General features: G+C 43.6%; 1 protein-coding gene across 1 annotated transcript in view; it reads right to left on the reverse strand.

Moving 5' to 3' along the window:
• The window catches only part of SUSD5 (sushi domain containing 5), a 68,912-nt gene that overhangs the window by 12,649 nt on the left and 37,085 nt on the right, over positions 1–19,178 (reverse strand). The window contains exon 4 of the mRNA XM_034761025.1: positions 13,173–13,361. Within this exon, the coding sequence (XP_034616916.1) occupies positions 13,173–13,361 (189 nt within the window). The remainder of the gene's footprint in view (positions 1–13,172; positions 13,362–19,178) is intronic.

The raw sequence follows: 19,178 nt of genomic DNA on the forward strand, positions 1-19,178 counted from the left end.
GGTTATATTTGGTTGTTGATATTTTCTGGTACAGCAGAGAAAAATAATCACTAAATGTTTTTGGGGAAAATGTTCCAGCAGAGGCCCATGAACAGAGCTTTTCAGATGCTTTGATGCTGGAAAGTGATTCTATTTCAGTGAAGGTTTACTTTTGGGAACACGTATCAACTTTTATTGCAGCTGATTCCTGTCAGAAACAAGGGGCAACAAAAAAAGATACTGTAATGCATATCTAATGCCTGTGTGGAAAAACTGTTACATTAAAATGACATTTCCCAAACAACTGGCTTGATTCTGTAAAAAGCAACAGAGAGTCCTGTGGCACCTTTAAGACTAACAGATGTGTTAGAGCATAAGCTTTCGTGGGTGAATGCCCACTTCGTCGGATGCATTCACCCACGAAAGCTTATGCTCCAATACATCTGTTAGTCTTAAAGGTGCCACAGGACTCTCTGTTGCTTTTTACAGAATCAAGCCAGTTGTTTGGGAAATGTCATTTTAATGTAACAGTTTTTCCACACAGGCATTAGATATGCATTACAGTATCTTTTTTTGTTGCCCCTTGTTTCTGACAGGAATCAGCTGCAATAAAAGTTGATACGTGTTCCCAAAAGTAAACCTTCACTGAAATAGAATCACTTTCCAGCATCAAAGCATCTGAAAAGCTCTGTTCATGGGCCTCTGCTGGAACATTTTCCCCAAAAACATTTAGTGATTATTTTTCTCTGCTGTACCAGAAAATATCAACAACCAAATATAACCCAACTTCCTTTTAATTCTAATTCAGTTCTTTTGATTCATTCTCAATGTTTTCATAGTTAACTCTAAGGTTGCAAAACAGGTCTCCCAGGAGCCTAAATCACATTTCAAAAGTGATTTATGCATATAGGAGCCTAAGGGCTTGTCTACACAGGAAGCTATTGTGAAATAAGGTAGTATGTGAATGTAAAGCACAATAGCTGTTCCTCACTATCTCCTCATGTGGACACTCTTATTCCACAGTAAAAGTGCCTTTGGCTAGGTCTACACTACCCGCCTGAATCGGCGGGTAGAAATCGACCTCTCGGGGACGCGACAATCGATCCCCGAATCGACGCTCTTACTCCACCAGCGGAGGTGGGAGTAAGCGCCGTCGACAGAAAGCCGCAGAAGTCGATTTTGCCGCCGTCCTCACAGCGGGGTAAGTCGGCTGCGATACGTTGAATTCAGCTATGCTATTCACGTAGCTGAATTTGCGTATCTTAAATCGACTCCCCCCTGTAGTGTAGATGTACCCTTTGTGGATTAAGTTAATCCACAAGAAAGCACTCAATCCAGAATAAGGGTACATCTACACTACAGGGGGGGAGTCGATTTAAGATACGCAAATTCAGCTACGTGAATAGCGTAGCTGAATTCGACGTATCGCAGCCGACTTACCCCGCTGTGAGGACGGTGGCAAAATCGACTTCTGCGGCTTTTTGTCGACGGCGCTTACTCCCACCTCCGCTGGTGGAGTAAGAGCGTCGATTCGGGGATCGATTGTCGCGTCCCGATGGGATGCGATAAATCGATCCCCGAGAGGTCGATTTCTACCCGTCGATTCAGGCGGGTAGTGTAGACCTAGCCTAAGACTGCAGAGCTAGTGAGGAATAGCTATTGCACTTTACATTCACATCCTATTTATTTCACGAAAGCTTCCCCATGTAAACAGGGTCTTGGGCACTTTTGAAAATGTAACAGCTGGAGTACTAGTGATGACTCACTTTTACTGAGAACTGCTTTGACTTTTCCTCCTTTCTACCCGGTATCTGCTGGCGTCTGTTCATGACATGAAATAACTGAGCAGATCCCAAACATTCCAGGCATGTGTATTCTGAAATGGAGACAGTAACACCAATCAGTGTAGACCATTTTCATTCCATTTGGAATTTTGAGAGTCTCTTTCTGTTTTTCTTGTCCAGTCCCAGTTGTGTCATGACTGCCCAATCCTTTTTTTAAAAAGTGGAAAGTTCTGCCAGAAATAACTTCTTAGAGGTTTGATACTTCTCTGAACAAGCAGTGAAATGTTGACAAGGAAATTCTGAATGCTGTTCCAGTCCCAGGCTTTTGTTATTGAATGGAATTATGTACAAAAAGAGAGAAAGAGAAAAAAGCAAAGGAACTCGTTTGAAAATTATGTCAGAAACTGTATGCAATGGGCCACTTTGGCTGAGTTATTTTTATCTAAATTAGAAATAAAGCTGGTTGCAGGGACAGATCCTCAGCTAGTGTAAATTAAGTCAGTGGCATGTCTTACAAATTTATCATGAGTTTTACAATGTTTGGTTTGTTTTCTTAAAGCACCAATTCCTGGAGTAATGTCATTTAGTGAGAATCTCAGCTTTCACTCTGGGAAAAAAAAAAAGGAAATATCTAGCCTTTGTGGTTGCAGATAAAAGCTTTGAAAACATGCCCCAAATCTATCCTAAATGTTTTTTAAAAAATAGGAAAATAAAAAGAATCCCAATTAAAAAAAACCTCCATGATTTTTAAGCCAGTTTCATGATTTTTTTGCGGGGAGGGGAAGAGGTGTTAACAAACTTAACTTCATGTTGGAATGGTGGAGAAGTTGAGGTAAGATACTATGTAGACCTAGTTGAAAGTATTAGTTACTAGACACGATACATTTTCTAAAGGTTAAAAGCCAACAGTGCAATTCTAGTAAATTGGCATATCTCCTAATGACTTTAATGGGGTAAGGATTTCACCCTAAGATTCAGAGGGGTAGCCGTGTTAGTCTGAATCTGTAAAAAGCAACAAAGGGTCCTGTGGCACCTTTGAGACTAACAGAAGTACTGGGAGCATAAGCTTTCGTGGGTAAGAACCTTCAGTGCATCTGAAGAAGTGAAGTTCTTACCCACGAAAGCTTATGCTCCCAGTACTTCTGTTAGTCTCAAAGGCACCACCCTAAGATTGGGAGCCAGAATGTGTAGGATGGGATTTCCAAGAGGGATGCGTGTTGGCCTAATTCTGCTCCCACTTAAGACAACAAGAGTTTTACTAGTGCAGCATTGCCAACTCTAAAAGTTAAAACATCATGAGACAGACCCCAAAAATCACAAGACTTAAAAAAAAAGAAGACTTTATTGTCTATATTGGGGGAGTGTCTGTTGATTTCTGAACTCCACCTACCCATACCCACTATATATGAGAGAGAGAATTAGTGTTGCCCACTCCCAAATGTATCGAGTAAAGTGATTTTGGCTCTGACTGCAGGAGCAATCACTATCTGCCTGATGGCGCAGAGCTTCCAGCTTCTCCTCAAACCCCAACATTCTAGCTAAGTCTGTAGCCCCCCCCCCCCCCATCTGCCCCCCACCAATTAATTACACACTCCCAGCCCCCACATGCCCCCACATCTGCCTGTCGCCCCCCAGACCCCACACCAGTTCTGGGGTCCTTCACCCCCTTCCCAGCCCAGGGAGGGGGAGGGAACTGCAGGTGCTTTTCTCCCTTCTCCCAGGCCTGGGAGGAGGTGGCTGTAGGGTTTCTACACCCCTTTCCCCCCTTTTTTCTAGGCCTGGTGTTATAGGAATGGTTTTATTGTAGACTCTGCCCCAGACTTCCCGTGTGACCTGCGCAGATAACTTAACGTATCTGTGCCTCAGCTTTCCCAACCTGTAAAATTGGAATAAAGCCTATCCACAGGGATATTTAGCATGACTAATACTTGAGCTCCTCCAATCTAAGGTGCTAAATAATTGCAAATTATTATTTGAAAACTTATTTATTTTGAGAAACTCCCCTGAGAGAGATCATTAAGATGACCTAACCCCCAGTACAGCCATTCCGTTGACCCAGCTACCACTTCTTAGGGAGGAGGAGGAGGATTACCTTCAACAATGGGAGAGTCCCTCCCGTCACTGTAGTAAGTTCCTACACTGAAGTGCTACAGCTGTGGCACTGTAGCATTTTAAGCGTAGCTACTGTATATACCAAAACTGAAGGAGAGGGCCAGAAAGGACTGAACGCAGAGGGGCAGTGGAGGGGCTTACCTGCTGATGTCTCACACCAGAGAGCTGGACCCAGGGAACGGTAAGAGGGCTGGAGGAGAGGGGGATGCTCCCCTGGTTAGGATGATCTCCCAGCAGACAGGCTGTGGTGGTTCCCACTGGGAAGAGTGGGGTTGTGCTCCATTTGGAAGGGCTGGGGGGGGGGGAGGCTACCCTAGCAGAAAGACAGAAGAGGACTGAAAGAGAGTCCAGGTGTTGTAGGAGGCACTGATGTGAGATATCAAAGGGTGAAATGTATTGGGATTTTGTCCTCACCCACAACTATTTCACATTTGGGGACAATATATACCTTCAAGTCAGCAGCACTGCTATGGGTACTCGCATGGCCCCACAGTATGCCAGCATTTTTATGGCTGACTTAGAACAACGCTTCCTTAGCTCTCGTCTCCTAACGCCCCTATTCTACTTGTGCTACATTGATGACATCTTCATCATCTGGACCCATGGAAAAGAAGCCCTTGAGGAATTCCACCATGATTTCAATAATTTCCATCCCACCATCCACCTCAGCTTAGATCAATCCACACAAGCGGTCCATTTCCTGGACACTACTGTGCTAATAAGCGATGGTCACATAAATACCACCCTATACCGGAAACCTACTGACCGCTACACTTACCTACATGCCTCCAGCTTCCATCCAGGACACACCACACGATCCATGGTCTACAGCCAAGCTCTAAGATATAACCGCATTTGCTCCAATCCCTCAGATAGAGACAAGCACCTACAAGATCTCTATCAAGCATTCTTAAAACTACAATACCCACCTGCTGAAGTGAAAAACAGATTGACAGAGCCAGACGAGTACCCAGTAGTCACCTCCTACAAGACACGCCCACCAAAGAAAATAACAGAAAACCACTAGCTGTTACCTTCAGCCCCCAACTAAAACCTCTCCAGCGCATCATCAGAGATTTACAACCTATCCTGAAAGATGATCCTTTACTCTCACAGATCTTGGGAGACAGACCTGTCCTTGCTTACAGACAACCCCCCAACCTAAAGCAAATACTCACCAGCAACCACACATCACTGAACAAAAACACTGACCCAGGAACCTATCCTTGTAACAAAGCCCGATGTCAACTCTGTCCACATATCTATTCAAGTGACATCATCATAGGACCTAATCACATCAGCCATACCATCAGGGGCTCGTTCACCTGCACATCTACCAATGTGATATATGCCATCATGTGCCAGCAATGCCCCTCTGCCATGTACATTGGCCAAACCGGACAGTCTCTACACAAAAGAATTAATGAACACAAATCTGACATCAGGAATCGTAATACTCAAAAACCAGTGGGAGAACACTTTAACCTGTCTGGCCATTCAATGACAGACCTGTGGGTGGCTATCTTACAACAGAAAAACTTCAAAAACAGACTCCAACGAGAGACTGCTGAGCTGGAATTGATATGCAAACTAGATACAATCAACTCAGGATTGAATAAGGACTGGGAATGGCTGAGCCATTACAAACATTGAATCTATGTCCCCTTGTAAGTATTCTCACACTTCTTATCAAACTGTCTGTACTGGGCTATCTTGATTATCACTTCAAAAGTTTTTTTCTCTTACTTAACTGGCCTCTCAGAGTTGGTAAGACAACTCCCACCTGTTCATGCTCTCTGTATGTGTGTATATATATCTCCTCAATATATGTTCCACTCTATATGCATCTGAAGAAGTGGGCTGTAGCCCACGAAAGCTTATGCTCTAATAAATTTGTTAGTCTCTAAGGTGCCACAAGGACTCCTGTTCTTTTTGCGGATACAGACTAACACGGCTGCTACTCTGAAACCTAAAATTGGGATTTTAATGACTACATGGACTGGTGTGATGAGTGGAGGCAAGAGAGCCTGGTGTAGAATCCTTGGGTTACCTGAGAGGGAAAACTGAGGTGGGTGCATGGTTGTGCCTATGACAGAAGCTCTAGGGGTGTAGTCTTGCCATTGCTGCTTCGCTTTGTAACCCCACTTAGCTGCCTTGGTCCTGCAGATAGCACTGAGCATGCGGCTCCTCTGGCCTCCTAGCAACAAGGGGGGGGGGTGCTCCTCCTTCCTGGACTCTTCCCTCTGCTTCCTGTCAGTGAAAAGCAAAGAGGGGCAACCAGCACCACAAGGTGACCACCGCTCCCAGCTAGAGAAGAATGGGGGAAGGGACCTAGTGACCCCACCCCCAGCAAAAGAGACAGGCTTGGGTAAACCTGAGAGTCCACCCCCAGCAATAAGGGACTGAGGGAGGCTCCCTATCCCACAGTAAATGTAGGGGAGTGCCAGAGGCAAGGGAGAATAGAGAGGAAAAATGCAGAAATTCTCTCCATCTCCTCCAACAAGGAGCAGCTGAGAAACATGCCCCATGGGCTGGAGGTGAAGCTGGGTACCCTCTGATGGGGCATTAGTGCCTCTCAAGTGGGGGCAGTGAAGGGGAATAAGACACCTCTCTCAGGAGCAAAAGAAAGGGGAATAGAGCCCCTCCCCCACCTGTGAATGAGTCACAAGACTGCTAATAAATGAAACAAATTTCTAAGGGGAACAGGGGGCCAGGAGAGGGAAACGGAGACCCCCAAGTGTGTGGAATGGGGTGGGAAAAGATTCCACTGAAGAAAAGAGAGACCCCAGCCCCCAATGGGGAATGCCATGAGGAGAGCCAAGTATGAAGACAGTGGAGCGAGACCCCAGAGAAGGATAGGAGCTTCCAATCAGGCCTTAGGAGAGACACTTACAAAAGGAAGGAGAGAACAACGGCAAAAAGAGTCCCAAGGGGGAAAAGAGAGGTGAGAGCCACCACCCAACAGGAGAGGGAAGTGGAGAGACCCACAAGGATGAGGCAGTGAAGCAGATGATCAAATAGTGAAAAGTACCCAAGGAGGGAGAGAGGAATGAACCCGAGTGGGTGGGGGGAAGGGGACTTAGGGCAGACCCCTAGAGGAGGAGACACTCCAGTGAAAGAGGGTGTCAGTGAAGAGAGAGATTCCAGGAGGAAAGAGATGGAGCGAGACACAGCGATGCAACTTAGTGGGAGGAAAGAGAATAGGGCAGCAAGAGAGAGGAGAGTGGAGGGATGGAGGGAAGGACAGAAAAATTAATCATCAGAAAAACAAATGCTGAAAATAACAGAGAGAGACAGATGAAGAGATAGAAGAAAATAAAAATGTTGAGTGACAGTTGACAAGGAATAGAAGATAAATCATGGGAGACATAGTAAGTTACTATTCTTATCTGGCTAGCACCAGTAGTTGCAAGGCACTTTACAGACTGGTATAAATTCAAGGTGCCTGCCCTAAAGACCTTACAGACTACACAGGCAATGTATAAATGAAGGAAAATAAGTAGTGACCAAAACCAATACAATTGACATTTTGTTTGGATGTATTACTTTAAGTTTACAGAAAGCTTAGTGCCAGAAGATTACCTGAAAACACTTTGATTTTTATATAGCAGGAACCCTCACGTGAAATGATTGTACAGAAGCAGGGGTGTTTGGCTGGTCTGGTTCTATGGGTATTAGAGCCCCGGTGTCCTGCGTATTGGATGGGGGTAACATGCTTTGTTTTGTTGTTAATGATGCTGACTTCTTCAGTATATTTTTCTATGTTTCTGTGTGCATCTGATGAGAAATGTATGAGAGTATTAAGAGCCCTTGGGTGTGCTAGTTTTGGTGCAGGAAAATTAGCATTTTAAAGGAACAAATTTTGGCCATGTGACAATTTATTGAAGTACAGATATAGATACGCTTACTTTTTTTTGGTTCCAAGTTTTAAAGTTTTTGTAAATTTTCTAAAATTCAGAAAATTGTGCAAACTTTATTCAAAATCTATTGATGGAAGATGCCTGGTCCCTCTCTCTCTGCCCCCCTACCCCCTTTTTTTTTCTCAGCCTTCCCAAACACTCCTTCATTTTCCCCTGCTTTGGTTGGCTGTCTACAGGTGTGTATATTGCCCCAAAATTTCCCACTGGTGATGGCAATAATGAAAGCATTAGAGTAGAAAGGGCTGCAAGCATTTTAAGAACTGTGTTGTCCAAGCCTGCTGGGAGCAGAAATATGTGACAAACCGTTTAAGATGTCAATGGTGCATTGTCTACACTAGTGCTCCTATCATTGGTGGAGCTGAATAACTATTGGTGGAGCTGAATAACTGAGACTATGTCTACGCTACACAGCTTTTAGCGACACAGCTGTGTGGCTACAGCCATGCCACTAAAAAGTGCACAGTATAGCTGCTGTTTTTCATCTCTCCTGCCAACAAAACAATTCCACCCCCACTGAGAGACATTAGCTTTGTCGGCAGGAGAGCGCTCCTGCTGACACAGTGCTGTTCAGACCAGCGCTTGTTGTCAGCAAAACTTTTATCTTTCAGGGGGATTTTTTTTAACACCTCTGAAAGACAAAAGCTTTGTTGTTCAGTTGCCAGTGTAGACAAAGCCCGAGAAACTTTAGATAAAATATCCTAGTGTAGACCAGGTCTAACTGTGAGCTCTTTGTTTTTGCAGGAAAGATGTCTAAAGAGGGGTGATATGCATCAATTTTAGGTCTGGTCTTATTTAGCATCTTCATTAATGCACTGGAAGAGGGAGTAAAGTGTGTTAATTGGGTTTGCAGAGAAGACTCATTTGGATGATGAGGACAGAGAAATTATGTGAAGTGTAACAGAGGAGTGAAAAGTACAGGAAAGAAATAACAAAATGAGATTTAACTTAGCTAACAAGATTAGCTAGCTAATCTTGAAAAAATAATATGGAATACAGATTTATTAGAAGGTTGATACTTGGAAATCAGTAATGCTGAAAGAAACCTAGAGGTGATAGTGGACAACAAATTTAAAATAAGCTTGCAATGTAAATTTAACACCACGAATGTGATGGATGTGGTTTTGGGATGTATTCAAAGACAGAATCTGCTCAACTTTGATGATTCCAAACCTAGACTATAGGATTTAATTCTGAGCATCTCTGAATTCCCTCCAATTTGCCTAGGTCTTTCTAGAGAGCAATAAGAAGGTAATGAACACCTCACAGGGTTAGGCCCCAACTCTCCCTAAAATTAATGGGAGCTAAGGCACTCAGCTCTTTATAGAAGAAACTGAACACTTTGCAGGATTGGGCCAAAAAATTAGCAGGCAGGTGCATTCTGCACAAATTTCAGTTTCTGACAGGCTTTAAGATGGAGTCATATTAGAACAGTGACAACATAATAATGGTATGGATAACACAGCGATATCTATACTTGAAAGAATCATGTTTTATATATGCAGCTCTTGCAACTTTACTCTGAAAGGACACAGGGTTTTCAGATCTGTACTGTATACTTCCTTTAAGTATCCAAAGGCAAGTGCAAAATCCAGTTTTTCATTCCAGTAGCCCAGGCTGTAGCAACTCTGGTGCTGTGTGGAAAATAAACACAGCACAAGACATACAAAACCTGCATTCATCTTGTGCACTCTCTCTGGTAAACAATGTATTTGGCTCACTAACAGTCTCTGGGCTTAACTACCTTGAACTGCTTTGAAAAATGAACCTCTAATTTTGTTGTAACATCAGCAGTTAATTCCCTTCCGTAAGTAAATAAAACAAGTACGGTATGTTAAAGACCCATGAGTCACGTCCCACATCAGAATTAGCAAATACAAAATAATAAACAGCAGATCACTGCTAAGGGGCTGGTTCTAACATCATAGCTGGAGGCACATGCCCAGAGCTTAAATGGGAATTGTGCCCAATACTGTACAGAAAGAGGGTTTGTGAGAATGAGGAGAAAGATAGTGAGTATAAGGCAGGGTTATTAAACTGAGGATGAACTCTAGTAAAATATATTGAATACCCTCCCAGCAAAAGCACAACAGCAGTGTGGCACCATGATGCAACATCATCCTACATGACGTGATGAAGTCTCATAAATCCACAGATGACCATCATCGGTGCACTTTAAAAGTGGATGGTCTACAACTTGAATTGCAGGTACCACTTTGCCCCAGGGCTTGAAAATCTAGTATGCTAGGAATGGTGTCCACACTTCTATATATGCTAATAATAGGATTACCATATTCAAACATTTAAAAAAGAGGACACTCCACGGGGCCCCGCCCCCGCCCCAACTCCGCCCCTTCCCCAACCCCACCCCTTTTCCGCCTCCATTCCAACCCCTTCCCCAAAGTCCCTGCCCCAACTCTGCCCCCTCCTCTGAGCACCCTGCATTCCCCCTCCTCCCTCCCGCTCTGATCTTGGTTGGGGGTTGCTAAGTGCTTCCCTGCTCCCCACTCGCCCCGCAGCCCCTATGCCCTTGCCTGCCCTGCTCCTCCTCACCCTGCAGCCTCTGCACCCCCTGCTCCCCACTCGCCTTGCAGCCTCTGCACCCTCCCCACCCCTGCAGCCTCTGTGCCCCCTGCTCCCCACTCACCCTGCAGCCTCTGCACCCCCCCACCCCTGCAGCCTCTACACACACACACCCCGCCGCCTGCCCTGCTCCCCCCGCTCACCCGGCAGAGGGAGAACTGCGAGCTCCACGTGGAATTAAACACAGCCCCGCTGCTACGTGGGGGAGGAGGGAGCGGGGGAGGGGGAGGGACTCTGGCTGCTAGAGGCCCTAGTGGCTGCGAGCAGCTTTCAATCAGGCCAGGCGTCCAATCAGCCGCGCCGCACAAGGGGAAGAGAGAAATCCCGGACATTTCTACTTAATTAGAAATCCCCCCCGGACAGCCATTTAACACTGAAAAAGCTGGACATGTCCGGGGAAACCCGGATGGATGGTAACCCTACTAATAACCAAATCCAGCCCTCCCTTCCATGCATGCAACCCGATTCAAGTTGTTTACGTCTCCTCTCAGTGCCACTTCCTTCCTTCTCCCCCTAAATCAATTGCCTCTTTCCTGATCTGGCTCACCAGAAAGAATGATCATGTCTCCTATGACCCCAAAGAGACTGGGAGAGACTCCTGGGACAAATCTGGCTGGTCAGCCCCCACAAACCAGAGGAAACAAAGAAAATAGGAGACAGTAAACCTTTTGTCAAAGTGCTAATCAGAGAGTTGTTTGGGTGGAACACTATGAGTCAGCAGATTCAGCTGCTATGCCTGCATGAACAAATAGCCAGTAACTGGTGCCCAAGTTTTTGGGGTCAAAGTTATATCCAGAGAAAGTGACATGATGGATATCAGAAGCAACTAACCTTTAAAAGATGCCCTTAACAGCAGTTAGTGGTATCTTTTTCATTGCCAGAGACTACTGATACATTGAATTCCAGTGTAAAAGGCTTAAGATTCCATAAAATGAGGAAACCGTAAGTGATAAAACAGTATAATTAGTTTCTCAAATAATTGCATCCCTCCCTTTGGATTTTTCCAAAGATACTGGGTTTATTAAAGGAATGCACATATTGTCATAGCCTGACATGGCCTGGCCTGACATGCGTAATTAACACATGGAGCGAGGCCTCATTTTTTGGAAGAGAGAATTAAGGAAGGAAATAAATCATCAGGTTGAAAACAGAATGTTTGTGCAAAATAAAGTAAATAAATAGGTCAGTAGGCTAAGAAGACAGAATGTCTGAACCAACTAAGGCTTTGTCTACACTAGCACTTTTATCAGTAAAACTTTTGTCAGTCAGAGGTGTGAAAAAACACACCCCTGACTGACATAAGTTTCACCGACAAAAGCGCCGGTGTGGACAGAGCATACTGTTACTAGTATATTTATCACTCTGCCTTGTTACTGTTATTATCTATTAATTGTGTAACAGTAGTTCCCAAAGGCCCTAATAAAGAGTGGGGGCCCCACAGTGCCTGGCTGTTGAACAAACACTGGAAGACATAGTAACCCTGGAACTTTTACCATATTAGAAAATGATATGGAACTCTGTGTTTAAAGTGTTGCCTTGGAAAATGAAGTTATGTAACTGCTTATACTTTATGTTGTTAAGTTTGAATGCATCCACTAGTCCATTTTTCCATTTATCTTGCTGATATGATACATTTTATTATGGTCTGATGATAAAGTGATATGGTGGAGGTCTTGAGTTAGGTAGGTAGGTAGGGTCTGGGAGTTGCTGTAGGCCTTTGTGTGCATCCTGCTGAATTTTATGTTGTTTTTCCTCATTATTCCTTGTATAGGGGTGATAGTGGCAGAGGAAACAACCAATGTATTGTAGAATGCTCAGGTGACCTTCCAGACCACCAGCTTATTTGACAAACTGTCCCTTGATTATTTCAAATGCTTCCCCATACTTTCCGTCACAGCACTCCTCTGTGCTCCCCTCCACACAGCACCCCTTCTGTGCTCAATTTGTTTTCTCTCTAGCCCACATCCTTGTTTCCTCTCTGGAGAAGTATCCTATTGCTGCCTAATGTAGGATCCTCCCAGCCCAGCCTTCTGGTTACCAGTATAGAGAATGTATTCCCCACTCCAGCCCAACACCTACATTATGCTGCACAGCTTCAGTGGAAGCAGTTGTCTTGAGCTCCCCCTGAAAATATCTAAGAGGTGACTGGCTTGGTACAGTAGAACCTCAAAGATACAAACACCTCGGAAATGGAGGTTGTTCATAACTCTGAAATGTTTGTGACTCTGAACAAAATGTTATGGTTGTTCTTTCAAAAGTTTACAACTGAACATTGACTTAATGCGGCTTTGAAACTTTACTATGCAGAAGAAAAATGCTGCTTTTAGCCATCTTTATTTAACTGAAACAAGCATAGAAACAGTTTCCTTGCCTTGTCAAATCTTCTTTTTAAACTTTCCCTTTATTTTTTACTAGTTTACATTTAATACGATACTGTACTGTATTTGCTTTTTTGTTCTCTGCTGCTGCCTGATTTGTGTATGTCTGGTTCCAAATGAGGTGTGTGGTTGACTGGTCAGTTTGTAACTCTGGTGTTTGTAACTCTGAGGTTTTATTGTATAGTTAAGAGCTCTGAGGACCATTGGGAGAGCAAGTTGTGGAGGATCATCTGGTGCATAAGCGGCTAGAGAAGCACTGTTACACAGCACTGCTATAGACACCTTCAACTGCACACAGTTGCAGTCAAGTCCTGGGGACTGAAAATATCTGGTACCATTTGGGACACTATCAGCCAGATCAGGACTTCCTGACAGCTATGGTTGGTAGGAATCTTGCTGTGTTTGCTAGATAAGCTTACCTTTGACACAGGCCTGAACTTGCCCGTACCATTCCCCACAGCTGTCACAGAGCAGCGTAAAAGCAGTCTCTTTGTTGCCCATGACGTAGCCCTGAGCACAAACATATAGCAGCTCATCCCCCATTTCAAACCCAGTGTGACCATGCAGGATCGTGTGAGGGAAGGATGGGGGGTCCCCACATGGTTTGTCTGAGAAGAAAAAGAAACAAGAATCATTAGGAGAAAATGTAATATGTTGAAGTATATTGCTAAGCATGGTGTTAGACTGGTAAGTCTAGATACAATCGCCTGTATATCCACAGAACACATACACTATTCACCACATACGGTACACGGTCCCCAGAGTACTTCATAATTATGCTTCAGTCATGCCCTGGACAGGCATAGGTAGAGTTAAAAGAGTAGTTTGAGCTTCATGCCCATGCAATTTTGGGTTCTTTGTTGGGGAGGTGTCAGTACCTGTTGGGATGGCGATGTGTGTGGACCCATATCTAGTAGGACTTTTGCCTACATTATAAATCAACTAGCTAAATCAAGGTTACAATGTCTTATCCTGTATCCAGGCCTAATTTTGGTCAGGCTTAGATAGCATGTTAGCTAAGCCTGACATAAACTCAGCCATTTTTTTCTGAGTCAAGACAAAGCCTTGGAAATGGACGGAGACTTCCAGCTCGTTCTATGGAGTCCTCTAAAGAGTTGTCAGTTGGTGAGATCGAGCCAAGTTAAAACCTGTAATGACAGGCTCAGTAGGCCACTTTCAATCCTCTGAGCCATCCAGTCCCCTACCAAACAGCATATCTAATCTACAGGATTCTCATTAACCTTTTCCTTCTCCTAACGGGAACTCACTTACAATCTCAAATTAGCTTCCAAAGAGGAAACCTAATCTGTGAAGCACTGACCCATGTTCTCAAATTCACAAAGAGAGTTAGGGTTAATAAAGCTCTGAATGCTCCTGTGAGAAAACTGAGATGCTAAATCAACATGTTTGTCAGGAAATAAAATATAAAATGCATTTAATTGAATAACTCATTTGACAGTACTTGTGTATGCAGCGCTGAGAACCTGAAAGTGAAAATGAATACAGTATAAACATACGTGAAATTGACTTAATTGAATTTCTTTTTTCTACCTGAGAGAAATGCAAACAGTAAATAAATCACAGCCATAGTGAAAAGCAAACTTCATTTTAAAAATGTATACAGTTTTAATAATCTAAGAAGGTGTCAATAGCATAGGGCCAGACTATTCAGGTAGTAATAAGAGCACAGAGTGTCCTCTCCTTGCAGATTCTCCCCTCCTCATGAACATCCTGTGAGAGAAGGATTAGATACAACCATGTCCCCATCCCTTCTTGCTTCAGATTTCATAGGCCCCCTTGGAAGGCCAAGGGTGTCAGGGGCCACACCCTACCAAAACCACAATGGACAGTGAATACAGCCACAGGACATATTAACTCTTTCATAGCCCCTTCCACACTTCCCTTCACTTACTCCAGAGGCATTGATGGCTTGGGGGATACTGCTGACAGCATAGCTTCAACAAAGCCACATTGTCAAGGAGCTGGTGCAGATGGCACTGTTCTTGCAGATCTTATGGGACCTGTAGCTTGTGGGGCCAGGACCACTGGTTATCCTGCAGGAGGAGACACCTCAACAATCCTAGGAAAATCCCACAAGATCCCCATTGAGTTTTCCTGCCCCTAGATCCACTCCCATGGGTATTTCTACTGGCTATCCAGGTTATGATCCAGGCTATAGGGAAATACATTGTTATTAATGATATATGATTTTTATGTTGAGAATTATTAGCCTTATTGTGGAACTTATTGTCATACAGAAAATACTATTGCTACATGAAGGTGCATTGGTGGCGGGATACTCCTTTGTCAGCATTTCCTCTCAGTATGGGGATGCTTTATGGCCCTCACTGAATGTTTCTGAACCAGGGGTGCTGCAAGACCATCGCCGCTAATTTAGAGGAGACATGCTTTGGAATTTATTCTCCCTTTAATACACACATACAGCATCCAAGTTTCAGAAGTTAGTGGGAATGATATATACATCCATTGATAGGAGAACACACCTCTCCGAGCCACACAAGGCTCAGTCTATGCTCTGTCTCATTTAAGCTTGACATGGGCACCTGAGTAAGTGAGGAGCAATTAGCAGCTAATGTGTTTCCTGTGAACTGATAAGAGTGATTAGATTGACATGGATGAAAGGAATAAAAAATATTTGGCTGCCATATGGGAAAGCTACAGACCACTGGAATAGGTGTACTCTATTTGTGTAGTTACATTAATTAATGTTGAAAAGAGTTAGGTGTTTGCACTGAAGAGAGAATTGATCCCAAAGCATTCTAGTAATAGAGTTACTTATCTGATGGTATCCTAACCTACAGTCGTGCTGCTTAATTATGGGGCATGGTGGGGGAAATTAGCATCTCCAAACTTTAAATATACCTTATGATTAACACATTTGATATGCACACTATATCCTTCCAGGAGACAGAGTTGAAGGGCTAGGTTGCCAATTTTGGTTGGATGTATTCCTCGAAATTTCATCACATCACATAATCTTTAATTAAAGATTAATCTTTAATTTAATTCCTGGAGACTCCAGGCCAATCCTGGAGGGTTGGCAACCCTATGAAGGGCCCTAGCTACAAAACAATCTAATGGAGAAGATAAAATGGAGCTTGTCCTTCTTCAGAGCATGCTGCAAAGTCTGCCTGTTTCCCATAACCTGTCCACCATAAACAAAGAATTAGTGACACTCAATTTAAAAGGGAAAAAAAAGAGGAGAGAATTTTCAAGAACTGAACCTGGGCAAGGTTCTTGAAGAGCACAGTCAGCTGTGATATTGTCCAAGTACAATGCTATGTAAATGTAAATTACTATAGTGATGGGTGCCCTAGAAATACCTAAGATAGATGCACTGAGATGTCCGTCTACATCCTACCTTCAACAGTTGGTAACCAACTCCCAAAGAAAAGGATAGTGCAAGTGAGTGTGCATCCAGAAATCATTCATAACTTTAGAAGACCTTTTTAAATACAGCTCAGTAACTCTTATTATGGGGAAATTTTCTGTACTTTACCTTGCTCCTGAAGAATAAAGTTAGAGAGAGTTCTACCAGCCTTTCAAGATATTAAAGCACATTAGCACCAGCAAAAACACTCTTCTTTAAGAACAGGGGGATCAAGGTTAATAGATTCAAGATCTTACAGTCAGAAGGGACCCTTATGATTACCTAGTCTGACCCCTGGCATAAAAAAAAACTGTAGAATTTCACCAAGTAGTTCTTGCATCAAGCACATGATTTCTGATTTGCGTCAGAGCATATGTTTTAGAAAGACATCAATCATGATTTAAAGATTTCAAGTGAGGGAGAATCCAGCACATCCCTAGGTTAGTAATTCCAACAGTTAATTACCCTTACTGTGAAACATTGTGCCTTATTTTTAGTTTGAATTTGTCTAGCTTCAGTTTCTAGCCATTGGATCTTGCTATGTCTTTGTCTGCTAGTTAAAGATCCCTCTGCTATAAGAAATTTTTTCCTTGTGTGGGTACTTAGAGACCATGATCAAGTTACCTCTTAATCTTCTCTTTGTTAAACTAAATTGATTGAGCTTCTTAATCTCTCATTGTAAAGCAGGGTTTCCAGACCTCAAAGGAGGTGGCAGTAGTCAAAGTGGAATATAATGAGAGCCTGCATGAAAGAATTGGCTGTAGGAATGGAAAGAAAAGGGGAAGATCTTGGCGATGTTGATGCACAAACCCTGGATGTGTAATATGTGAACCCTTAGCATGAGACTGTTCTCCATGGTCTTGCCTTCACTGCACAGTTCACTCGAGTGACAGGATCTGAGTGTGACCACTCAAATTTGCCTAGCTTGAGTCAGAGAGCCAACGCTGCAAAGCCAAACTTGAATTACTGCATCCATAAAGGTGCTGCATTCGTTTGTGTGAGGTGGCAGGAATTCTGGGGGCATAGCCCATGGTTCTTAGCTCCACTAATCTGAGCTGCATTCTCTGAATTCTTTCATTGTATTGTCAGAGAACTTATCTGTCCTTTCTGGACATCTGTGCAGAAGTGGTCTTGGCTAGCAACTCATTGAAGTAAACCACTTGCAGCTTGGCATGCTTCAGACTTCTGTCTGTGGCCACTGTTCCAGCAGGTGGGAAGGCCTGGGTCCAACTTGGAGCAATGGTCTGTACCAAATGTTGGCATTAATGCAAATTTCATTTTGGGAAGAGGACGCAGGTATAGGGCATAAAAGCTGGTGGAGGGTGTTTCTGCAGCAGCTTGTCTCTATGAGAGAATGGGGGTCACCAGGAGAAAGCAGAAATACGGCTCACTAAGGAGATCATGTTAAATGGATGTAGAAATAGAGGACTGGGGACAGCTGATGCAGATTTTAATAGCTGATGACTCTCCCTATGCTGACTGGCAGTTCTGAAACAGGACTGTGTGCTCGGGACATTGCTGATCACCTAGTCCATCTCCTCATAGAACTGGCCTGTTCTCAGTGACTTACAGAGCACTGCAGTCCCTGGTCTTCCCGTATGTGATCTTTATGGACTTGATATTTTTTTTCCTTCTGCCTGAGGTCCTGTCCAGTGGATCCCTTGCTCTGCCAGCTTCCTAGAGAGCACATAATCAAACTGTGAATTTCAAGTACTGGTTCTGAAATCATCGCCTTTGCGGGCCTCCCACTAGAGATCCACAAGAACCGCCATGTCACCAATCTGGCCAGCTGGCAGCATGCTGGAAGACAACTTCCTAGATACGATTTCCTGTACAAGCAATGGTACTGGTGCAGTGAGCTGCCTGTGAACGTGGGGTCAAACGCCAAACCAAGCTATTTACGTTGGTAGGTGACTTCTGGTGCACAAGTAGGGAGTGAATATCTGGCAAGAAAATGCAGCTCAGATAGGGTCGCCAAGTTTCCAGGATTGGTCTGGAGTCTCCAGGAATTAAAGATTAATCTTTAATTAAAGATTATGTCATGTGATTAAATCTCCAGGAATATGTCCAACCAAAATTGGCAACACTAAGTTCAGGTGGAATTGTGAGAAGACGGAGAATTAACAGCACTTGAGTGCCTTAGGCCCATGTTCACACTGCAGAGTCGTTATGTTCATAGCTCAAGTGTTAGCAATACTAGAGCCTATACTCCCTCTTGGGCCAGCTGACGTTCAATGAAAAGCACTTCCATGCTTGAACAAGAGGTTTTTGTGTATGGACAGGACTTGGGTCAGAGGCACCAGTCAAGTGTCAACTCGAGTCAACTGTGCAGCAAAGACAAGGCCTAAGAGTGTTTGTTTGGCACCAACAAATCAGTTGAGGCCAGTGATAGCTCTGGTTACAGAACGGCAATAGATTCAGTAGCCTTTTCTTTACAAGGGGATTTAAGAGACCTGAATCACTTCAGACTGCATATTCAGTCTTGACTTGGACTTCAGGAGTAATGACCATCTGAAGAAAGTTAGTGGCAGGTGATTTTTCAGTAGCGTTGATGTAAGTCTCTATAGGGGAAAAGAAATCCCCAGTTTCCAGTAAAGAAACTTTCTTTACTTAAATTAGATGCAACTGTTGAATCTGCAAAGGTTTTCTGAGATATCTTGAATTAACTTAAATATGCAAATAAAGGACAATCTGAAATAAACAAACAAATAACTCAATAAAGACACAAACCTCAGTTTCCTCGTACAGGTAAATCTCCTTTTGGCAGGATTAGTAATCTTTCCAGTTACCATTCCATATGTTTCACTGACTCCCAGATTCTGGAGGTTACCATGAAACATCTGCCTTCTGGTTTCTTTGAAGGTCAGCCAGGAGAATTTTCCCAGAGCGATCTCTGGGGTTTGTGATGAGTAGTCCTATCATTAAGAGTTTAGATGAGCTCACTCTTGATGCCAAATCTCTGAAAGATGAGGGTAGCTGCTTTACTTTCCTTTTTGATCTTGGAGATACTTAAGCATGGAGAATTTTCCTTTTT

Source organism: Trachemys scripta, chromosome 2 (assembly GCF_013100865.1).
Source record: "Trachemys scripta elegans isolate TJP31775 chromosome 2, CAS_Tse_1.0, whole genome shotgun sequence".
Lineage (NCBI taxonomy): Eukaryota > Metazoa > Chordata > Testudines > Emydidae > Trachemys > Trachemys scripta.